This window comes from Botryllus schlosseri, chromosome 4 (assembly GCF_051294905.1).
Source record: "Botryllus schlosseri isolate E-star chromosome 4, Bs_hap1, whole genome shotgun sequence".
NCBI classification, from domain to species: domain Eukaryota; kingdom Metazoa; phylum Chordata; class Ascidiacea; order Stolidobranchia; family Styelidae; genus Botryllus; species Botryllus schlosseri.
Window position 1 is genome coordinate 10960525 of NC_137239.1, and position 24043 is coordinate 10984567.

A 24043-nucleotide genomic window follows, 5' to 3' on the forward strand; every position below is an offset into this window, starting at 1 on the left:
AGTCCGTAATCCATTTACGGAAATATATGTTTGTTATATGTGTATACTTTTGTATCGCAAGACCGAGCTAAATATATTTAAGGACGTGAAAGTTTTCTACTCACGCACTATAGTGTACGCGAAGTGTCGGTCTATACCTAGGAGTTTAAGCTTGAGCATAGATATAGAGTCAGTATGAATATTTAAGAGGTGTGGAGCAGATACGATTTTCTTTGCAAAAGCGCAACTTATAGACCTATTGTGACACTGTAGACCAGTGTTCTCAATCTGGGGGCATGAAAGCCTCCAAGAAGGAGGGGGCGCGGAGCCAGAGTTGGCTTCAAAAATTTTCGAGCCAGGCGCGATTTACCCTAATTTCATGGTTATTGCTTCCAATTGCGGATGGTGTGAACTTGAGGTTCACGTTCGCGTTCTGTGTGTGAACCTCAGAAACTTAGAGGTTCACGTTCACAAACGAACCTTGGTAGGTTCTGCACTGCGAACCTTTTTCATCTATTATTATTTTCACTTCATTATAACATCTTTGGTTGAAATTTATTGCATTTCAACTGCGGGCCACTATATGCATGGCGCTGGCAGCATAAATAAAACCAACACTAAACGAGCATGTACCTTGACAACCTCACAAATTTTACTTTCTTTGTTTCAAAAGTTTGCTCGAATATTTAGTGACTCTCTGGTGTGAGGTTAACCTGCAATCACACAACATCAAGAGCTAAATACACTACATGTAGATCAGCGAATGATGCTTATTCAACCAATATATGAAGTTGATATCGTTGTCTGATGTGAACAATGGAGCAGGCGTACGGGGACAATCTTGATTTCATATGTTTATTGTTGCATAAAATCCAAATCCTTGCGATAAGGGTGTTGGCTACTGCTGTATTCCTGCATAACTTGTTAATGGGTTAATATCGGCAGCAAGTATAGAAACCCGTTTGACATTCTGCTCAATATCAACCTAGCAATACTCAGACGCCGAATGCATTGTCCGGTCCGGCCTATACCGTTAGGGCAGTGGTTCTCAACCTTTTTGACCTCGCGGCACCCTTTGAAAATGAAAAATACTTCGCGGCACACCATCACAGTGGTTTTTGTACGTTTATTGACTTACGGCACCTGCAAACTACCAGGATACTTATTATCACCCAGTAGTGACGCCGACTAATGTGACCACCTCTGCAGTCGATCCAAAATGTTTCTGTTCTTCCTTTCTTTTGAAATAAACTTCTCCATTTTAATTATTTCTAAAGATAAACTTTTGTAAGTCCCTCGTATAGCTTACTAAGTCGTGATAAAAAGCCGTCGTTTTCCTCGGGCCATAATATCGTTCATCCGTGATTACAACGAGCAGGGCGTTTCCGGACGAAAGGAAAAAGGGTCATTTTGATATGCGACTTCACAGAAACTTCGGGCTGCCCTTACAATTAGATGCTATTTCATAAGATTTGTTTGACATTAAATCTGCCCACTTCCGCATCTGATCGAAGAAGTCAAGCGCGATCGCCGCTAACGGATACGGAGGCGTAGAGCTACATTGGCTATACCAGGCTGTACAATAGGGGTATTCAAAAATGACTATTTTTCTCAAATCATACTGACTACTTGTTAAAATTAGGTAAATAACCTGACCTAACAACGTTATCAAGTAGCCAGTATGGTTTGAGAAAAAAAGTCATTTTTGAATACCCCTACTGTACAATGCGTTTCCACGTAGATCGTGAGCACGCGTGAGCATAGCCATGCATCAATGGTTGTACTGGCAGCCACCCGCAGTTCAAGGCGGCGAAGAGGTTTGTTAACTGATATAATTTGATCAACATTACTTCTCAACTCTCATTTTCGTCGACAGTAACACAACGTTGCGCTACACGCCTACATTTTACCGGAAGTGCCCGCATGATACCTAACAATCGCAACGCGGATTGCCATGTTTGTATTTCGAATTTGTAAACGCTAACGTCAATTCCAAAGGAGTTCATTTCTCTCTCGCTGGTGATTGGGGAGACAACGAGGATTAGAAAGCTGCATTGTCATACAGGCGCCGGCATTAAGTCTGCTCTTCTCTGCGATCAATCAACGTATTGTGCAAAACTGAATTCAGTCTTCAAGGCACGCGATCTGTCCGGTTAAGTGAATTCGAGGGGGGTATTGATTCCGGGCATAACATCAATTTCGATTTATCAAATGTACAAACTTCACATCAAGCTCGAATTAGATTACTATTGATCGTTTGCTATAAGACTAGAAATATTTTGCGCATAATTTCAAAGTCTGAAGAAATCGCTCGCGGCACACCTGCGAGACGTAAACGGCACACTAGTGTGCCGCGGCACACCGGTTGAGAACCACTGCGTTAGGGGGTAAAGCTTAATTATATTCCCTTGCAAGTTTCTTCGAAATTGTTGGTAAAGCGACGGAAGATATTGATTTTATGAGCAGGGTTGTAACCAAGTCACAAGGCTCCGAGTCACAAGTCAATTTCACTTTTATAATTTTGATTCGAGTCAAGTCGAGTCATTTTCAAATCACCACCGAGTCAAGTCCGAGTCCAAGTCATCGATCAGGGGTCGAGTCCGAGTCATGGTATTATGACTCGAGTCGAGTCCAAGTCAATACGTTGACTGCTCAGTTCCCAGCTGAAATCTTGTTAAACTCACTTTTTATAAATCTGCTTGGTGATTTTGAATGGTTCGCATTTATAATACAGTAATTATCCTCACTTTTAGGAGGTTCCGATCGCATTCTCACGTGCTATTACCAATAAACGAAATCCCAATGGGCTGGTTACTTTACTATTCTTGGAAATAACGATAAAATATCGGTCTTAGCCGTCTGCGTCTCGAGTCATATGACTTGCGCATGACTCGAGTCCAAGTCTAGTCAATACACCGATTGACTCGAGTCGAGTTGAGTCATTTTCGTATTTTGAGAAAATGACTCGAGTCAAGTCGAGTCATCAGAAAATCGTGACTCGAGTCTGACTCGAGTCGAGTCATGACTCGTCCTGTTTATGGGATTATTATATTATTTGATTTTCCCAGTTGATACATTTGGCGAGGTTGAAAATGTCAATATGTACTTCAGTATTGTGGCACTATGTGGTCCGAGTTGGTTGGAATTAGAAATATGACGTCACGCGACGTCATGAGATTCACGTTTGCGTTCATACAGAACCTTTGAAGAAGGTTCGCGCTCACACGAATCTGAACCTTTCAGAGGTTCACACCATCCCTACTTTCTATATTGTCCGAATTTCGTCTTTCGGAGTTTTCTCATCAGCGGCCACGACCTTTAATGCCACCAAACTATGCGTTGTGATTGCTAGCATACTGATTGCTCTCGTTAATATTTTTGATATCCCGATAAGAGGGGGGCGTGTCGAAAAAAGTTTGAGAATCCCTGGGCTAAATACATGGTATAACTTCGTTCTTATGGCCCCCTTCATCCATACTTCCTTCGAAGATGGAATCTCTGCATTATCAATTTGTTCACATAACGAAAACGGGCAATATATGTATTGGTGGTTGCGTGGAAAGCGTGGACCCTCTAATGTGACATACTCCGGGGACATATTTGAACTGCATAACCAGGATTGCCGTGGATAAAAAGTTGCATAACCGGGTCCTGCGGGCTAAACAGGTCATCACTTCAGCCAACCCGTCACTGCTTTTGAGTGCAGTTGGAAAGCAGTTATTAGTGATGATTAGGGCTCTTCAAAAATGACTTTTTTTCTCAAATCGTACAGGCTACTTGATATAATTGTTAGGTTACCTAATTTAAGCCTACACACAAAATTTGGCTCAATTTCAGCCAGTAACCACTTTGCTACAGGAGAAGTAAGTTTCTAATTATTATATAAAAATGAATATTGAAAAATTTGAAAATTTTCTGTTCACTCCATGAAAGCGTTAGGCTGTCTGTAGAAATGATGCTCTCCAAATTTGGTTCAATTCCAACCAGTGGAAGCGGAGTTATTGTCGTCGAAAATTTTGGATTTGAACAAAATAGTATTTACGGTGAGCACAACTATAATAAATAAACAAAGAATCGGTCACCGTAAATACTATTTTATTCAAATCCCAATTTTTCGACGGCAATAACTCCGCTTCCACTGGTTGGAATTGAACCAAATTTGGTGAGCATCGTTTCTATATACAGCCTAACACTTTGATGGGGTGAACAGTAAATTTTTAATTTATTTCATTATTTATTTTGATATAATAAATAGAAACTTTCTTCTCCTGTAGCAAAGCTATTATTGGCTGGAATTGAATCAAATTTTGTGTGTAGGCCTAAATTAAGTAACCTAACAATTTTATCAAGTAGCCAGTACCATTTGAGAAAAAAAGTCAATTTTGAAGAGCCCTAGTGATCATATTGTTGCCTGTGGTAAGCTATGAGGATAAGAATAGACTCAAGTCAAAATGAAGACAGATCTTCCAAATAAAAACAATATAGTTTTATAGAAGCGTCGCTATGCTTGTGTTTTCTGTAATTGAAAACGATATTACCTTTCAGCAGATTTCGTACGGAGGCCTAGTTAAAGGACACGACGCCAACGATGCTCAGACCAATTGTATTCGTTTGCTTGCTCAGTTTAACGTTTGCAGGTAGCACTTTAGACATTTTTACAGGAACTACTGGTATTCGCTTGTATCGGATCGAATTAGGGCGGGGCACAGCTCACTAACACCTGCACGAAATAAAGTTTCAGGTGTTTTTATATGCTTCGGTTGACAATTTTGAGATTGTACTGATATAAGCGGTAGGTTAGCAACAATGCTTACCACATAATGATATGTCTGGTCCTATAGACACCCGAAGTTTTCATATGCTGAGTGCATTTTGAGGTATTTCAATTGGTAATAACTATCTATTCCATACATTCCGTATAGAGACAATCTCGGCATGTCAAAATGCCAGGACCGCATAAACCAACATGTCCCCACATTTATGAGAACACGTGCGTCACGCGATGTGAAAAGCTCACCCTTAACTCATCCACTTAAGATTGATGCTGATCGATCAAAGGCCATTAATTCTGCCATCGGCAAACATCTGTTGGATAATCCGATTTGTGCGAATGATTATCGAGAGGACCGATTTCGAATCGTAGGACGAGGCCGTTCACAATTCCATTTGTGTGCCTTGGAATCAACTTTTATCAAAATACACCAACCAAAACTCTGTCAACAAAAGGAGTTCGTGTACCACCTAAAAATAGTACATTGAACGCTCTCTCATTCGAAATTTCATGCTGGTGACGTCATATTTTGTGATACGATTGTTGATATACAATGTTCTTTCCAATTCTCTACTAGTTGCTGACGATTACCCCTGACGAGTGTCAGCCGAAAATATTCGGGTTCATTTCAATATGAATATACTATTTAATTGTATATTCAAAATGCCATAGTGAGAACAGGAGGAGTTGTTGGTATATTTCAAGGCTCGCTTAGGTCTGATAAATAACAGGTGGTATATTTGCATTCCAAAATTTACTTCTCCTAAAAACCAATATCTCGATCATATTTCTAGCTCTCAAGAGGACAGCACAATACAAGGGAACAACACTCAAATTTTATGTCGATCAACAAGACACTACTATCTTCGCTGGGGCTATATTGAATTGCTACGACAAAGGCGGATGGCTTGTGATGCCGAAGTATTCAAATCTAAATCAAGCCGTTGCGAGTGTTGCTCGGTAAGTAACGAAGCAATTTTACCCACTGAAATACACTTTATTCATGCACCTCAGTGGTTATGAAGCATGGATCGGTGGATCAGACATTTACGGAGAAGGGGCATTCAGATGGAACGACGGCGAAGACGTGGAGTGGGCGAACTGGTAATACAGCTATTCGTCAGAAAGTTTACTTCGCCTACATATAGCGGTGATATCGAGCGGATTGATACTTTTGATCACTCACTATATGGCCAATAATCAAGTAAAACTGCAAATACCTTTTTTTTTCATTGACAGAACGCAACTCTCCCTGATATGTGAATATTACGTATAGGATTAAATGTGAATGTCCTGTCGAAGGCTGTTGATTTCTCTCCGACGATCCGGAAAACAATTCCCCTTATCCACTACAGTAGTATAAGTAGTATGAGTAGTATAAGTATACTTTCTCTGATCAATAGACGCATTCGTGCAACCCTCAATTGTGTTTTCAAAGCATGCGATTGAAGGCTGGAACAGCCAATTCGCAGATAATATTTCCCGCCGACATGTCGTCCGATTTTTTTTGCAATTAAATGTATACGAATTTCTCATCGACCAAATTGATTTTCCTGAAATCCGTCACGCACTTTTGCGAGAGAGATATCTACATGAAAAATGTGTAGTCAAAAATTTCTAGATCAATTGTAGCTCTTCACGAAATCAGCTAAATGTTCTGTAATTGTTGATCGATCATTTTGCGCAAAATTACTCCATGTTGAAGGGGTTTGACCGTAAAACAAATTTCACGTACCATATTTCCGCTATTATGAAAAACTATTATATTGAACTGACAAGGTGAGAAATATTTTAGACCAAAATTTTCGGATTCTCAAAAGAGTTCAAGTTACAGCTTGCATAGATATGTACACCAGGGGTGGCAACCATATCCCACCTGCAGACACATCTGGCCTGTGAAACAATCCTGAAAAAATGGAAAAATGCTTATATAATCAATTCAATTTCAAAAAAAAATTGAGATTTCCAGTAACAATTGCATTCACGTAAATAATTTCTCATCACGTCACCATGTTTATAGGCCATATTAAAATCACCTGGCGACAGTGTTGTTTTCACTCCAGTCACCATCATAGGAACAAGCCGATGACATTGACAACAAATTCCAAAAAGACAAAAGTGCAGACTGAATTCAGATTTTTCTAGAACATGGCTATTCGCATATAAGAACGAACGACAATGCGCAGCAATTGTCTGTAAGATCCGTGTAGAACAGGGGCGGCAACTTCTCCAGTCGGCGGACCGGATATACGAAAATTAAGTACTTGGCGGGCCGGATTGCTGAATTGATACATTGTTCGCCCATTTATCCAGATATACAAGGAATAAATCGTACCGTATTTTAACGACAGCAATGTCACTTCAAAGCTATTTCTATCCGATAATGACGAAGACAATTTGGATTTGAGAATAGCATTGCCATACAGACGCTGCCATGTCTGCTTCTCTCTGATCGATCAACACACGGTGTAATTTTTAATTAACATTTCAAGGCGTTCGATTAGCCCGGTACCCGAAATTTACCAAGATACCAATTCATTAGGGTTGAGTACTGAGCAGTGTTGGGATGACTCGAGTCATGACCTCATGCTATCCGCTGTTTACCGTTATACTTGTCATCTAGATTAGGCGGCTTTGACTGGGCCAGCTTTTCTCGCGTACGCACGAAGCGCGAAACTGTTTTATAATTCATGATTGAATCGGGCAATATGATCGGCAATTGCATATAAATTGCTAATAATTTTTATCATCGCACAGCTCACGTAATCAGATTTACAGGTGAGGTGTGTTTGAAAAGGTAGGACCCCTCAATATTAATTAAACCCCATCGGACGTATACCCGTAGGCACTAGGCAGGTTCAAAACAGCACTTCGTCAGGCCCCCCCAAAAAACTTGGATCTTGAGCTACCTTAAGGTGATAAACCTACCCACAATCACGTTGTTCGCTTTTGCCACGAGATATGCCGTACTGTGTAGTGAGCCAGCGCCAAACGCGAAAATTTTCGATAAATCATGATAAAATCGGTCAAAAAGATAGGGAATTGCATATCTATTGCTGTCAATTTCTTGTCCTCTCCGCTCTCGTAATCAGATTTACCGGCAGAGTTGAGTGTGGTGACTTGGAAACTGTAGGGCCCTTTGGTATGACTCCGTAACATGATGTTATTTAGTGACCTCCTGTCTGCTATATCAATATATATAGAATCGCCCAAACGTCTAGGCTACTACAGTAAAAGACGCACCCGATTTCAAATTGGTATTTCTTAACTGGTATGTAATTTTTCCCTGCCTGATGGTATTTGTCTTGTGAGGTACAGATTGCCAAGACAGGAATATTCGGCGCCAGTCATTTAGGCGCCTATGGACAATTAAACCTATTTGTATTTTGTATATATAACTAAGTTTTCGGTCAACATAAGGGCGGTCCTTTTCAGCCAAGGTTTTCTCGCTGCCGATCGTCCTGGCCCGTGTCTTAGAGTTGCATGTTACATGGCCTAAAACTTTATATGTCTTGGTAAATCGTGGCGCGGTAATACCCAATGCCGACATGCTCATTTCTAGAAATCTTGCGTATTTTTTCTTGGGGGAAGATACTCAAAGTTCAAGACATTTGGCAACTTGAAATCGCTCTATTATGCTAATTCACGAAATAATTTTGGGCCACCTTCGAGCTCGCCCCCCCCGCAATTGGGGGTTTTGGGGTGCGGCAGTTACAGTACTGTATATAATAACATACATTCACTAAAATTTGACGTAGTAAGCAAGTAGTGGGGGATCTCGGCAGACTGGGGCAGCGGGCCACATTATCATGTAAGAAGGGAAACTGTCCGCTGGCCGCATCCGGCCCGCGGGCCGTATGTTGCCCGCCCCTGGTGTAGAATGTAACAGTAACACGAATAATATAATTCCTATATCTAGGGTCGCGCTACTGTATAACTTCTAACTCAAAAGGTCCCTGCCCCCACAGAAATGAGAATGGTGAATCAGGAACAACATTCCAACACCTGTGTTTTTCAGTTAAATGCCTTGCATTCCTCACAACGCATACGCAGGGTCAACGCCGTATTGCGACGAAGGCTAAATGAGCATATATATGAGGGGGTGCAGTATTTTTCTTGATGTAGAATAGGCGTTTGACTGCGTGGCTCATAATGTTCTCCTTTCAAAATTGGAGCGTTATGGGTTATGGGACACTCAAATTGAGCTCATGAAAAAATACCTCACTGGACGCCTACAAATGGTTTCAATCTCCAATCTTCAATCTCATCGTCCTCTCCTAAACTGGTTACCTGGGATGTACACCAAGGTTCAGTGCTAGTCGGCCCTCAAGTTTACCGGACCACCACCTGACATATCGATCTCGTCTTCCGCCAAATGCCACCTCATTCCGTTGCTTGTCTTTTTGTACTTTCTTCTTTTACTTTTCATTCAGTGTGCATGGCTTCTCTTTCCATCGCCTAGGCCCGGGTGGGTGTCTGATGTCAAAGACTACTCCAGGTCGTTTTGGCACCTTCCAATCTTTTCATTGTATCGCAGTCTTGGGGTGTTTTGAATTGACTTACACTCAATATACTGAGCTGATATGCCAGTTTTTATTGTCGCTCGCATTAGCCACTACTTTAGCGGTATGTTGTAGATCAGTGGTTCTTAACCTTGGCTCCAGCGCCCCCCAAGGGGCGCTGGCGATTTTGAAGGGGGTGGAAACGCTCAGGGGGCGATATGGGGGGTGCTGGGCTCAAGGGGGCGGTATGGGGGGCGCTGGAGAAAAATGGCTTCGCAGTAGATGATGTGGCGGTAGGACATATCCTTAATTAGTATTCAGAGCAAATTAACACCGAAAACTTCGTTATATATAGCCTACAAAAGACATATAGGTTTAATTGTCCATGGGCGCCTAAATGACTGGCACCGAATGTTCCTGACTTGGCAATCTGAACCCTAGAAGACGAATTCCATCTGGCAGGGAAAAATTATATGCCAGTGAAGAAATACCAATTTGAAATCGTGTAGCCTACGTATTTTAGTTTAGTACGATTGGGCGACAGAGATATCTAAAACTAGATATTCCTGTTGGGCGATATCCCTGTTGGGCGATTCTATATTTTTTGATATAGCAGACAGGAGCTCACGGAATAACATCATGCAACGAAGTCATACCAACGGGTTCGCCCGCCCGAATATTTTTAATTATTAGTTACGGGCCCTACAGTTTCCAAGACACCTCACAATGTTCGCTATAAGTTTTGATGAGTCTGCGCACACTCAATAACTCACTGCGCTGACCCTTGGACAACAGTGCGGAACGACTAAAAAAGGTCGTAACTTCGGATTTGTTGTGCGCAACGTAGAATTTCCGTGGGCAGAGACCGTGTCAGCACTGCGCACGTGCGCAGCTTAGAGGGAACATTGCACCTCACTCAGCTCTACCGGTAAATCTGGTAACGTGAGCAGAGAGGACAAGAAATTTATAGCAATATAAATGCAATTTCCGATCTTATACTGACCGAGTTGATCATGAATTATCGAAAGTTTTCGCGCTTCGCACTGGCTCGCTAAACAGTACAGCTGATTCCGTGGCAAAAGCGAACAACGTGATGGGTGGCGGTCGGTTTATCACCTTATGGGAGCCCAAGACCCGAGTTTTTTCGGGGTCCTGATGAAGTGCAGTTTCGTTCCTGCCAACGGGTATACGCCCGAAGATGTATAATTATTATTGAGGGGTCCTACCTTTTCAATCACACATCACTCAGCTCTACGGGTAAATCTGTTTACGTGAGCAGAGAGAGGATAAAAATTGATCTCAATATACATGCAATTCCCGATCATATTGACCAATTCGGTCATTAATTAGTGAAATGTTTCGCGCTTCGCGCTTCTAGGCGAGAATAGCTGCCTCAGTAAATGGACACCCAATGGTGATGACTAGTATCAGCAAATAGCGGATAGCCGAAGGGGGTCTGGAGGCGAAGCCCCCCGGAAGTTTGGTTTATCACCCGATGGGGGGCCAAGACCAACGTTTTTTTTTTTTTTGGGGGGGGGGGGGGGGCTGACGAAGTGCTGTTACGGCCCAGGTAACGAATTAATTGTACCTGCGGGCACGCCCGAATATGTTTAGTTATTAATTACGTGCCATTTATTTTCCCATACAACAGCTCACTCAGCGCTACTGGTAAGTCTGATTACGTGGGCTGACAGGATAAAAGTTTATAGCGACATATATATGTAATTACCACCTATTCATTCATGCATTATAGAAACTTTTGGTACCTAGGGCCACCAGGTCACACAAACTTTTCTGACCATCGAAATCACGCTACGGGGTTTTTGAGGGCGAAGCCCTTAGAAGTTTGGATTATCACGCTATGGGTGCGCAAGGCAATCGTTTTGACGGGGGTTGACGAAGTGCTGTTACGGCCCTCCCTCTTACTCATTGTCTTTATTACATTCCTTACAACATGAGGTTGGGGGGCGCTGGATCGCGATAATTTTTGAAAGGGGGCGCTGGAGGAAAAAAGGTTAAGAACCACTGTTGTAGATACTTGAGTGGGGCATTGATCGATGCCGGATTGGATATCCGCCCGGTTGTTCCAATTTTTGGTCGGAGCCGGTTCGGACCGGATCAGTATTTTTCTGATGCGGCCGGAGCCAGATCGGTTTTGTCGGGTCAGTACTTTTTTATGATAGGGTCAGATTTTTTTGTTGTCGAAGAGCGTGACTATTGTACCTGGTAACCACCAACCACACTTGCGTAATGTGTTCGTTTTAATATTCAATACAAACCTGATAGTTTTTAATGTCAAGTGCTTCTTTTATTGCAATATATACTGCTTCCTCGACCGTGTGATCTATTGTTTTGTAGTGCAATAGATTATCGAAGATACTCATAGTTCAATAGATACTCGTAGATTGATGATTATTAGGATCGGATAACAGTCATTTCAAGAATCCGGCGAATTGGTTCGGAGTAGGACCAGAATATTTACAAACAGGATCGGAGTCGGACCAGGGAATTTGTCGATCCGCCCCGCACGGGTGTATGCCTGTGTTCAATCGGCCAACCATCTCATGTTTGCCGATTCCGTAGTTTGCGAATAAAAGTGTTGCTATAGAATAGAGCCCATATGATCCGTAATACTATGCATAAGTCTGTTAAGTATAGCTTTGATAATGAAGCACTCCTGCGAAAATCAAAGGTATGGATTTGGAGGTATCATTTTGTATTGACCGCCTTGGAAATTGGCATATCATTAGCTGACATAATCAAGACATACCATGCGAAATCCTGTATCCAAGCTAAGTATAGAATACTGCCAAAATGACGCATATCAATAGCGACTGCTACGTAAATTCTGCTATGCGGCAGTGACGGCTTGTCTCATAGGGAAACTGGGGCATTGCCACACCTAAAATTATGTCCTATAACAATGATTTATCATTTATAGACGCACAGCAATCAATATACCGACATCACTGCGAAAATCGCATTCATCTTGTGCTTCCGCTCGTAAATGCTTACACATAGCGAATTCTCTGCGAGAATCAAATTATCTCATGTGTTTCCGCTTTGTAAATGCCTAGCCGCGGCATACCCCAGGCAGCGCTCATAACAAGCTTTCCTTGTCAGTTCTCTTACAGTAGGGTTACCATATTTTTGTGAAGCAAATTCCGGACACTTTTTAGCGCCCACTAGCGGATTTTAAAATGAGGCGTAACTCATTGACCGTCAATATGACGTCACACTGGCAAAGCATTGCCATTGACTGTATAATACACTATACAGGAATTGAGTGGAACATAGGTCATGAATTAGGCCATCTGCAGGGCTGTGGAGTCGGTAAATTTTACCACCGACTCCGGCTCCGACTCCACACATTTTCAATATACCGACTCCGACTCCTGAGTCTTTAAACGTACCGACTCCGACTCCGACTCCTGGGTTTTTAAACGTACCGACTCCGACTCCCGACTCCGACTCCAGCATTATGACCAATTTACTTCGAAAATTATATGCCACATTGTCGGTTAAATGACTATCATACAACCATTTATTATATGCAAACATATGATTACTGGTGGCGTGCAAAATTGTTTCATTGTGGAACAGCTCGAATTATCCACTATGCAATTAACATGAAAGAAAGATTTACTAGATATCCCCCCTTTTCCAAGTTTTTATAACATGGGGACTCTCCAATATACTGAAATGTATGAATCATTCAAATATGGCAGATTTCCAATCCTGTATAATAAAAATGTAGATAAAAATCCAAGTGTAGCTCTTGTGCATGATTCAGCAACTAATAAAAAGATTGAACTTACTAATTTTGTCATTGCACACTATACTGATTACAAGCACACGCACTCTTACTCGCCTACTAATAGACGTTGGTCATAAATGGAATTTAGTTAAGTAGTCAAAGACCATAGCCTATGTCTAGTCTACATGTACTTACTCAAGTATTCAAGGATTGGGACTTGCAATCTTTCTGAATCATTTGTTCGACCCAAACAGCTAAGCTACACTACAAATATTTTTAATTTTGTCAAGTGGGAAACATTGTTTGGTCATATTTACATCATTCTTATAATTTTACAAAGCCAGCCGATGCATTTGCTCTGTCACAGTATCATGGTATAATTCCAAAAATTGCATCAATTTTGACTGCATCGCGAAAACGCATATTGCGATTTTCTTCCCCTGTGCAACTGATTTGTAATTTGCAAGTAATGTCTAATTGCATCTATATCAGGGGTGGGAAACTTTTTCGGCCAAAGGGACACATGAGATTTACAAACCATTGCGCGGGCAACTGGAATGATGATAACCTTTTTTAGTCGTCCGATAGGAGCGAACCGAATTAGGTAACATTGCAAACAAGACTTATATAAATGCGCTCTAAAATTGATAACAATATGTCATGCAACTGTGCAGTGCGCAATCAGGCCCTGGTCGCGCCAAGCGCGAAATTTTTTTGCAAGATAATGACTGAATTATATCAATAAATATGTTGCTAACATACATTGGGGGTCGCATCTGTATACCACTGGACTCATTTGGCAAGGACAGGATTATTCGACGTTTAGACATAGCAAAATCGACGATATCAGTGAACATGCCTCTATCATTTTGTGCAAATGTTTTGTCGACGAATGCGCTGCGAGTGCACAAGCGAAATTGCATGTTGGACGACACGTTATCTCCTAATTGCGAACATAGTTAGACTCAATTCTGTGAACAATAGGTATTTATAATTTTCAGATGGGGGCTCAAATACTGAATGCAAGAAATCTAGTGACAATGAATCATGCGAAGTACCGAGAAAAATTTCAAGTCAAATAAATCTGCTATGAAATATTCTACTTTATGGTCGTATACGAAGATCAGGGATAAATGTGGCTGGCCCCTGGATACGCCAATGCGTCAGAACTGTTGTTTAAGTCATCCGGTGATTTCCAATTTTGTATGGTCGCGACCTCATTTCACACTTGAAAATGTTCCGTGGCAAAGCTCAAGATCATCGCGATCCCCAGATAAAGGCGAAAGACCCCAAGATTTGGAACCACTGTCTGTGATTGAAGCATCCAATTGGCCTTAACCAACTCTAGGAATATACCGTTAGCTTAGTTAGAGTTATTTCAGTAAATGATGGGTATTTATATTACTTTTGATTGCAATTTTTGGAGAGGGTGGTGCCTGGTGCCCATACTAATATCATTATACGTTGCATTAACTCGCGGGCGGCGCGAAGAACAATTTTGTAATAGCATAAATCTGTTTGAAAATAGAATTGTTTATGTTGATTTACGAAAAACTTTTGAGCCTGCTTCAAGCCTTCAAAATTCCGGACATTTAGGCATATTTTAGAAATTCCTCCCGGACGCAGATTTTTCAGTGAAATTCCGGACATGTCCGGGAAATTCCGGACGTATGGCAACCCTATCTTCCAGCCGCTCACAATAAAGCAAAGGTTATTTAGTCTTTCTATTCACAATATTACCGAGCAAGGAGCGGGTGATGTAACAATCGTATCTTTATCTGAACTCTGTTACCGCCCTATGTGTGAGTCGACCATTGCTGGTAAAGGTCGATTTTGACGGTGTTTCGCACCATGACAATTCTGGAAACTTGGTATGTTGTACCGTTTCAGGGTTGCTACTCAACGATTAGGATAGTAATTTCGCGTCCGAAGTTGAGTGTGTGCTGAGCCGTCATGTATCGCATACAGATTTTACTCATAAGCCGGTATTGGTCTCCGTTGATTTCGATCGTACTATCGAACGCTGTGCCAAGATTAATTTTGTCAGTCAACTATATGGGTGGTAATTTCGTTAATTAAGTCGAGTAGGAGCGGACTCGTCATTTATCGCTGACAGATTTTACGCAAAAGCCGGTATGGGTCTCTATTGATTTTAACGATGCTCCATACCTAGATCCGTTATGAGCTTTTGCACGGTATGTCTTGACTTTTGTATCGAGCACTGTGTCAAGTCTCAACGTTGACACTTAATCATTAGGCAGTAGCCTAATTTCGTTATCGAATTCGCCTCTGTTATTGTCGACCAGTCAGAAGCAGTGGTTTAACGCAAAAGCCGGTATCGGTAGTGTTGATTTTAACGATGTTTCACACCGCGATGAGTGAAAAGATTTGGTATGGAAACTTGAAACTTGACACAGTATTTGATGATATCATCAAGATATATCTTACGAAATCTTGTCACCCATCTCGATACGAAAAATCGTCAAAATCAACACATGCCAATACCGACTTTTACATTTAATCGGTGTTGAAGACGGATGATAACAATAACGATGTTTACTACCAAATTGCAGTGTGACGAAGAGAATTTTTTCCATAGTGTATACATGACCTTTGATTACACGCTGATATAACATTTTAGACCGCGACCCATTTTTTTGTGGTATTCATGGTGTTTGTCGACAACTATTGTCATTTACGCCATGTCGATATTTTTCATTATTTTCCGTAACTGCCGACTTATAGCACGGCCCACCTCTAGGCTTTTTGTAAGATACCGCTTACGCGGAAGAGGTGGCGAGGAGGAGCCCAGGTAAAACTCCAATACTTAGGTATCGGAATTCTGAAGTCGACCTCGGTCGGACTCGAACCCTCACCAAGTCTTGATGTTGCAGCCGCAGCTTATACCCACTGCGCTATCTCGCCACTACCGTGACGCAGTTGTCCATGCTCATAAAATTTTGAACTGGCACAGTTGATGTCCAATTGATCATATTTCCAATCTCCTAGGTGATAGTAAGTTGTTCTGTAAATTGCGCAGGAGTCCCGGTGAGCCCAATAATGGCGGCAATGATCAAGATTGCATGAAAATAAATCATAAGATGCAAAGCGGAAGCGGAAATTGGGATGACGATCAATGTCACGATTTATTTGGCTACGTTTGTCAGATACGTAAGTATGATTAACTAACACACTATCGGTGTGGATATTCCACGTCAATTTGTACTTGAGTACCATATTTCAACATTACAAAGGTATCTAAAAAAATTGTGCTTTTTTCAGTTACATAATCATGCCACAATTGCGTTAATTACTTTCCAAAAACATGTGGTTTGAGATTCACACCCGATATAGCCGACGTATACGACATGAAATAGTTAGAACCCTAGAAAAAGTCGGTTTAACAGCTATAGTGCAATGATATAGAACTATAGATCATGGGTACTGAATGAATGTTCTCATGATGATGACTACCGACCGTAAAAATGCTGAATGACGATGTAGTCCCGGTTGAAGATATTTTTGCTCCGTTTATGACAGGGATTGGAAGCAATGTTCCCTCTAATTTTTCACGAGTCTGCGCGCACTCACCAACTCACTGCGCCGTCCCTTGGACAACAGTGCGTAAAGACTAAAAAGCAAGAAAAGAGGTCATCACTTCGGATTTTTTGTGCTCAGCTTTAGATTTTCTTTGCGCAGAGACCGTGTCAGCACTGCGCAAAGGCGCACGTGCGCAGCTTAGAGGGAACATTGGCTGGAAGTTTATTTCGTCAAAGGATCTATATTCACCCTAAATTTTCGATTGTCAATGACGATCCACTATTAAGTCACAATTGAATTTTCGTGACGTCATGACTTGAAGAAGAAAAAATATTTTAAAGGACATCGTTTCAAACATGTTTGTTTTAAATGCAACCCTAAGTATGTAGTTCAGTATCGGAATCCATTATGATCCCTTATCCATGTACATAAAATCCGAAAACACACTGCATTTCATAAAGGAAACTTCGTGTTGTCCAAGGTTAAATTGAACTGTTTTTCCTCGAATTTCACGTTCGCGGTGACTGGTGGATAACGAAAGTTTTAATACATAATTTGACACAAATTATGAACACATGTAGTGGAAGTATACTCAATCACGTAAAAGTACCATGATCATTAGGGTTGCATTCAAAGCAAATATCAATTTAAAACAAACATGTTTAAAACAAGGGCCTAATTTAATACATGTTTTTTTTATTGTTTTCTATGTTTTTCAAAGTCATGATGTCACGAATATTCAATTGTGACGTCATAGCGGATTGACATTGACAATTGAAAATATAGGGTAAAAATAGCTCCTTTGACGAAATATATGTAGGCTACTATTGCTGTTGAACCGACTATGTTGAGGGTTCCAACCATACCATATCGATATACGCCGACTATATCGGGTGGTAATTGTCCTTAAGCTCATACAACATGTTTTTTGTGAAGTGTTTACACAATTAGGGCACAATTTTAATACTTAAAAAACAGCATCTTGGAGGTACAGAACTTCAATATACAATTGAATAGTATATTCATATTGAAATGAAGCCGAATATTTTCGGCTGACACTCGTCACGGGTAATCGTCAGCAACTAGTAGAGAATTGGAAAAAACATTGTATATCAACAATCGTATCACAAATTATGACGTCACCAGCATGAAATTTCGAATGAGAGAGTGTTCAATGTACTATTTTTAGGTGGTACACGAACTCCTTTTTTTGGCAGAGTTTGGCTTAGTGTATTTTGATAAAAGTCGACTCCAAGGCACACAAATGGAAGTGTGAACGGCCCCTCTCAACGACGCGAAATCTGTCGTCTCAATAATTATTCGCACAAATCGGATTATCAAGCATAGTTCGTCGATCGCAGAATTAATGGCCTTTGATCGGTCAGCATCAAATTTGAGTGGATGAGTTAAGGGTGAGCTTTTCACCGAGCGTGATGCACATGTTCTTATAAATCTGGGGACATGTTGGTTTACGCGTTCCTGCAGACGCTTTGACGTTCTTCCCACGTAGCTACAATGACAGTGGCACTTATATTCGTACACTACATTACTTTGTTGAAGTGCAGAAAGCACGTCTTTGCGTGTTGAAGGGAGCAGTTGCGTAGTCGTAAGAATCACATTGGTTTTGACTTTGTCGTAACACTTACAGACCGCAAAAATCAATTGTTTTTCAAAGCGGGTAGAAATGGGACAATAATGTAGTGTACGGATATAAGTGCCACTGTGATTGTGGCTACGTGGAAAGAACGTCAAAGCGTCTGCAGGGACGCAGAAACCAGCATGTCCCCAGATTTATCAGAAACACGTGCATCACGCTCCGTGAAAAGCTCACCCTTAACTCATCCACTCAAACTTGATGCTGACCGATCAACGGCAAATAATTCTGCAATCGGCAAACATCTGCTGGATAATCCGATTTGTGCGAATAATTATTGAGACGACAGATTTCGCGTCGTTGGGAGGGGCCGTTCACACTTCCATTTGTGTGCCTTGGGGTCGACTTTTATCAAAATACACCAACCCAAACTCTGCCAAAAAAGGAGTTCTTGTACCACCTAAAAATAGTACATTGAACGCTCTCTCATTCGAAATTCCATGCTGGTGACGTCATATTTTGTGATACGATTGTTGATATACAATGTTCTTTCCAATTCTATACTAGTTGCTGACGATTACCCCTGACGAGTGTCAGCCGAAAATATTCGGCTTCATTTCAATATGAATATACTATTCAACTTAAAAAAAACACGATTTTTTTAAAGTATTTGTTTAAAATACTGTTTAAAACAAAGTGTTTTAAAACACCGTTTGTTTTAAATGCAACCCTAGTTATTAGGCATATAAGGTGGAATTAAGGTACTCTTTTTTACGAGTGAGAAATATCACACATGTGGAGAATTGCGAATTTGACTACCTCGTTTCCGACCCTCTGATAACGGTATACAGTTCATATTTGGCAATGAAAATCGATTGAAATTGATTTCATAGTATTCGAATTAATAAATATGTTCCACATACTCCGTGTTTTTCAGCAAACAAAAAGGCATCACCGCAGGAAAGAAGCAAATTCACAGTTTTCTCAGGACAGAACGCAACTTCCTATTTTCAGGCAAAGAGCTTTTGTGAAAATCGCAGATCCAGACTTGCTCTGATGGAAGATGTGAATACCTTTGAACATCGGGTCCCAGGGATAGACGGGTACGCCTTGTATTTTGATGCGATAATTCTTTATATAAGGTGGATTATGATGAAAAAATCAGCAAGCGATTTGCGCAACGAATAATCCGTAAAACAAGATATTATGCAGTTACAATTTCCAAAACAGTGACTAGTTTCCACTGTCCATTTACTCTATCTCCAATCTCCATATCTATTTTCTATCCTGCTTGCGTCAGATTTTCTTTGATTTACTGTCGACTCTGAATATCTTTTTACTTTTGAAGGTACTGTGTCTACAATAAGATAGGCGAAATTGATCCATGATAAAACTACATGCATAAAAATCTGGCAGCTAGACTAAACTTGAACCTACTGCTGTCGGTGTCTTGACGATGGAGATAACCAAATGCACCATTCGTTTACTGGTGAAATGATTTATATCGAGTTTGGATGCAATCATATCATTACTACGGTGAGAACATATACCCGACCGACATATCCGTATATTCCATCCAGTTCCACACCCATTTAAATATCAGAAGCTAGTCTCAAACAATATATTGAGATTTCTGTCTGAACGATGAGCAGTACCCTTTTGACAGGTAAACATTTTGAAGTATGAACCTCATTCTCGTTACTTCAGATTCAATCTCACAATGAGTAGTGACATACATCTCTATTACTCCATATTGCAATCATCGCGTAACTATACTATGGGATCAGCTTGAAGAATTGAAGGGATTCACTGTAATCTTGCTGTTGATTTCAACAACAACTGGGAATTTATTGTTCAATGTCGAATTGATTATTACATTGTAATTGAACATTGAATATATATAATTAAATTGCATGTTGAAGTTCTGAACCTCCGGACCCTTAGCAAAAAGTCTTAGTTATTGCACGTAAAAGGTGATCTACGAAATCATGATCTAACTCGCATTTATATCGTGGTTATAAATCCTACGTCCCTACGTTTATACATTCATAAGTCCTTTTGTGCAAGCATCATTTGAATTGAAATGTTGTGTTTGATTAATACCGTGGTGTAAGACTGAGGTAAATGATGGTCTCGCGTACCACGGGTGTACTGTATGTGTATATTCACACCCTATATTACGGGTGGCATTAGGGTGTGAAATTAGAATACATACTTTTGTGCAAGAGTCTGTTCAATGTTGTCCGTTGTTTGGATAACAGTGACATAGTTCACTAATCATCGATTTCAGCTCAAGCTTTGCGGAATATTGGGTATCACACCAACAAGATGTCGATTCGTGTGGCACTATTTCTCATGACGGTATTTCATATGCCCGTTGTTTGCAAGCGTTGCCGTTTATATGTGAACAAGGTACTGGTCATATATGTATTATTCTATCTTATAAAAAGCTACATCCTTGTCTCACGGTATTGCAATTATTAGGTTTAGGCTACCATACCTCGTCTTTTAGGTGTATTTGTCCTCTTTTCTTCAAAAACAGGTGAGTGGTGCTCTGGAGACGCTCAAAATGCCCAAATGTCTTCTTCTTTCGCATTTCGAGTTAATTGCTCGAACCTTCAACAATACTTTTATGCAAGATGTATATATTTCCGAAATATTACTGCAACCATGAATCTTGCTGAGTTGCTATTTTAATATTGGTTTTCCGCAAATTGACCTGTCAACTCTACTTTCTTGATTGTTATTGCAAACATTATTTTACGTTCTCCGTAACGTCTGAGCCTTTTGCATGCGAGGATGTCGCTATTTTCTGGCGAAAGTTCGTACATATCAGACATATTGGTTGGATCAGTTTCGGCGATCTTGACGTATGTATGTAATTTCGATAATATTTCCTGTGAACAATTTCACTCCTTAAAAATGATCGTTCCGCATTGGCAAGACTTATGGGACTCGCAAAGTATTTGTGGGTTGAATCTGAGAAATAATTTGATCTACTGTTTTTGTGTATGTTCTTGTAACTTTTGCTTTGCTTAATTTTTCTAACTTTTTCCTGCAACTACCGAGGAAATGTAAAATATCATCAAAGTCTAGCGTAGCAATTCTACTTTCGTTTTACTCGGTTGCAAATCAAATCTCGTTTTTCGGCGCTAAAAATATGTCCAGCATAGCTACAATGATTTAAAACAGTGATGCCCAAACTGTGGTATGCGTACCGCTAGTCGCTACTGGTACGCGGGACCATCTCAAGTGGTACGATCCGTGGTTGAAATTTATCAGACGTTCAGCGATGGCCACCATTGTGCAACTGCGGCGCAAGCACACATTCCTATACCCTCAAAAGCTCGCCAATGATATGTTATAACTTGGGCAATTTTTTCTGACTTAAAAAACGGGAGATTTTGATCTAAAAAATCTAAATTTGACTCTTATTACCTAAAAACGAATTTTGATCCCACGTATGCAGATTAGGTGTTTTCGCACAAAATGTTAAAATTGCACTACTTTTCTTCATTTCTGTCCTTACGAAGTAGTTTGGACTGAAAAAAACGTTTTTGGCTCAAAAACTGAAATTTTTTTGCATAAAAGACACTAGTATTTTAAGGAAATCTGGCCCTATGAAGAATTCCAGTTAGATTTATCACGTATTGTGGTAGAAATAATTAAATAAATAAAATTTGTTGCAGTACAACGAAAGATACTTTCCTACATTATCGGGTAGAAAAAGTATCTGTCCTTACCAAGTAGCTTGCCAAGAATGCAGAAAGAACGTTCAACAGCAGCAATTGTTGGCTGACGACATTGAAGTTATGCGTACACTGCTGGTGACACTCCGTGTTGCTTCATTCTGACAATATTGTCTGCATCACAATTTTTCAGCTTGCGCTTCTTGCTATATATGAACCATGCAATGCCCAAGCATGTTTCAGTTAGGATATTGCGGTACGTTGACCATGAAACAGTGTCAACCTATTTGTTTCATTTGACCGTTTATGATTCACAATGAGCAGTAGATGGGTCGTTTACAACAGTAGGTCGATAAAGTAAGCTATACAAGCTGTAAAATATCAAATGATAAATTTACCGACAGATGCACAATCTACGATACAAGCGAATTGCAGAGGTCAAAAAATATATACTTCGTGAACAATTTTGACAAAGTTTGACCTCACGCTACAATTTTGATAAAATTTTGACAAATTTTGACATGTCAAAAGATTGCCCTAGGTATAGAAATTGCAACTGCACTGTTTTGAACAAATATATCTGAAAATATTTGCGGCGTGTTGCTGTTTGGTAGATTTTCATATATCAAACCTTGTCAAATTTTATAAAGATTTTCCACCGTATTAGCGTACCAAATCTTGCCTTCACAGCAAACCACCTCGGACTAATAAACTAAAACGCTAAAACAGTAGCCTTCGGCCTTTTTGAGTTAGTAAGCCCTGTTGCGGTGAATATAATGAGGTTTTACGTGAGCTCATTAAAATGATTAAAATGGTAAGCGCATATAAAAAGTTTGTGAAACACTTGTTTAAAGCATGTAATAGTCGATAAAAGTTCAATGGTCATGAGAAGAGGTACAAAAATTTGGAATCTATATTGATGCTAATACCTTTATCCAATACCAGAAGATGCACACACAATGGGCCCTATGTACCGTCATGCTTTGAACCAGGACGTCAACTCAAACGGAAGCTCGATGGTTGCTTCCGTCACATTTATGATGATATGTTGTTCTACGGTGCCAAATTCGACAGGAAAGGACATTGTTTAGTTGATTCGTCTTAACGACGTTGAAGTCTTGATGGTCATAGCGAGAGGTGTATACGATCGGGTGCTCAGATGATTAAACATAAACGTGTGTGACGTCGGTGTATACGGTCCCATTTCATTTTGTGATATACTGCACATCTGTTATTCGGTTTTGATGCTATGTCTGAAATCAATGCACGAAGTGAATCAGATAAACTGATATGTCAGCTAGTGAGTCACGCAAATATCACTATAAGTCTAATTGTTTATTCTTATATACTGTCTACTCTAATTTCAGTGAATTTATTTTGTAGTCGCCCCTTACGATTTGTCAGTATCCGATGAAGAAGCTACTTTGGAGATCGGGTCCAATTTAAACGTTGAATGCAGCGCTTTCGGCTTTCCTACGCCTGAAGTGAAATGGTACCGACATAACGTCTACGTTGCACATCAGAAACGCGGAGTAGCCAAGTCTACTTTGGTACTTGACAACGTAAATTCCGAAGATGATGGGATGTACGTCTGTAAAGCTACCAATGAAGTCGATGGGGAGCGGAGCACTACGGAAGGTTATTTTTGGCTCGGAAGTATGTATATCGCGATTAAGTTGTATCATAATTGTCTAATGCCATATGTGCAAAACTGTTCAACTTGTAATTTTTTCAGTTATTGCACAATGCACAGCTTAATCCTCTCCAAATCATACTGTTCCACGTCATTGATTTTATTTTATCATATTACAGTTACCATCATCCTTGGATAAAGAATTTCTGGGTACAGATGTAATCTACCAATTGCTGCATATCCTCCTAATCTTCGAAAAGGAAGTCTGCATAAGTGCATATGTTATCGTTCACTTTTTCCGAGTTAACTGTTTCCGAAAATAAATGACATATAATTAGATTGAATGACAAAAAGCATATTTTGACCGAGTTTGCTCCGTAAGGTGGCAGTTACTGTTCAGTCAGGTGTGTTGCCTATAAGGTCGGTAAACGGAGCTTTAGAAATGTTGCGTCTGATCGCTATGCATTGTTATTCATCTTTGCCGCAGTAATGCCGATATCACAGGGAAGCAGTGATTCTTAACTACTAATATGACTGGTACTGCTGATTAGTTTCTGCCATACTTTTGGTGAAAGATG

General features: G+C 40.4%; 1 protein-coding gene across 1 annotated transcript; it reads left to right on the forward strand.

The window, feature by feature from the left end:
- Positions 1 to 4409: 4409 nt before the first annotated feature.
- Positions 4410 to 23821, forward strand: LOC145438065 (uncharacterized). Its single transcript, XM_080315447.1, has 8 exons — positions 4410 to 4616; positions 5545 to 5710; positions 5765 to 5854; positions 16050 to 16180; positions 19081 to 19246; positions 20434 to 20555; positions 23216 to 23488; positions 23645 to 23821. The coding sequence occupies exons 1-8, from the start codon at positions 4568 to 4570 to the stop codon at positions 23662 to 23664; spliced, it is 1017 nt and encodes a 338-aa protein (XP_080171573.1). The 5' UTR covers positions 4410 to 4567; the 3' UTR covers positions 23665 to 23821.
- The last annotated feature ends 222 nt before the right edge of the window (positions 23822 to 24043 follow it).

Excerpts from the sequence above, each read along its gene's own strand:
- LOC145438065 (XM_080315447.1), top strand. The coding sequence starts at position 4,568 with ATGCTCAGACCAATTGTATTCGTTTGCTTGCTCAGTTTAACGTTTGCA. Across the intron at positions 5,711-5,764 it reads GCCGTTGCGAGTGTTGCTCG|TGGTTATGAAGCATGGATCG; the intron begins GTAAGTAACGAA and ends CATGCACCTCAG. Across the intron at positions 16,181-19,080 it reads TGGCTACGTTTGTCAGATAC|CAAACAAAAAGGCATCACCG; the intron begins GTAAGTATGATT and ends CGTGTTTTTCAG.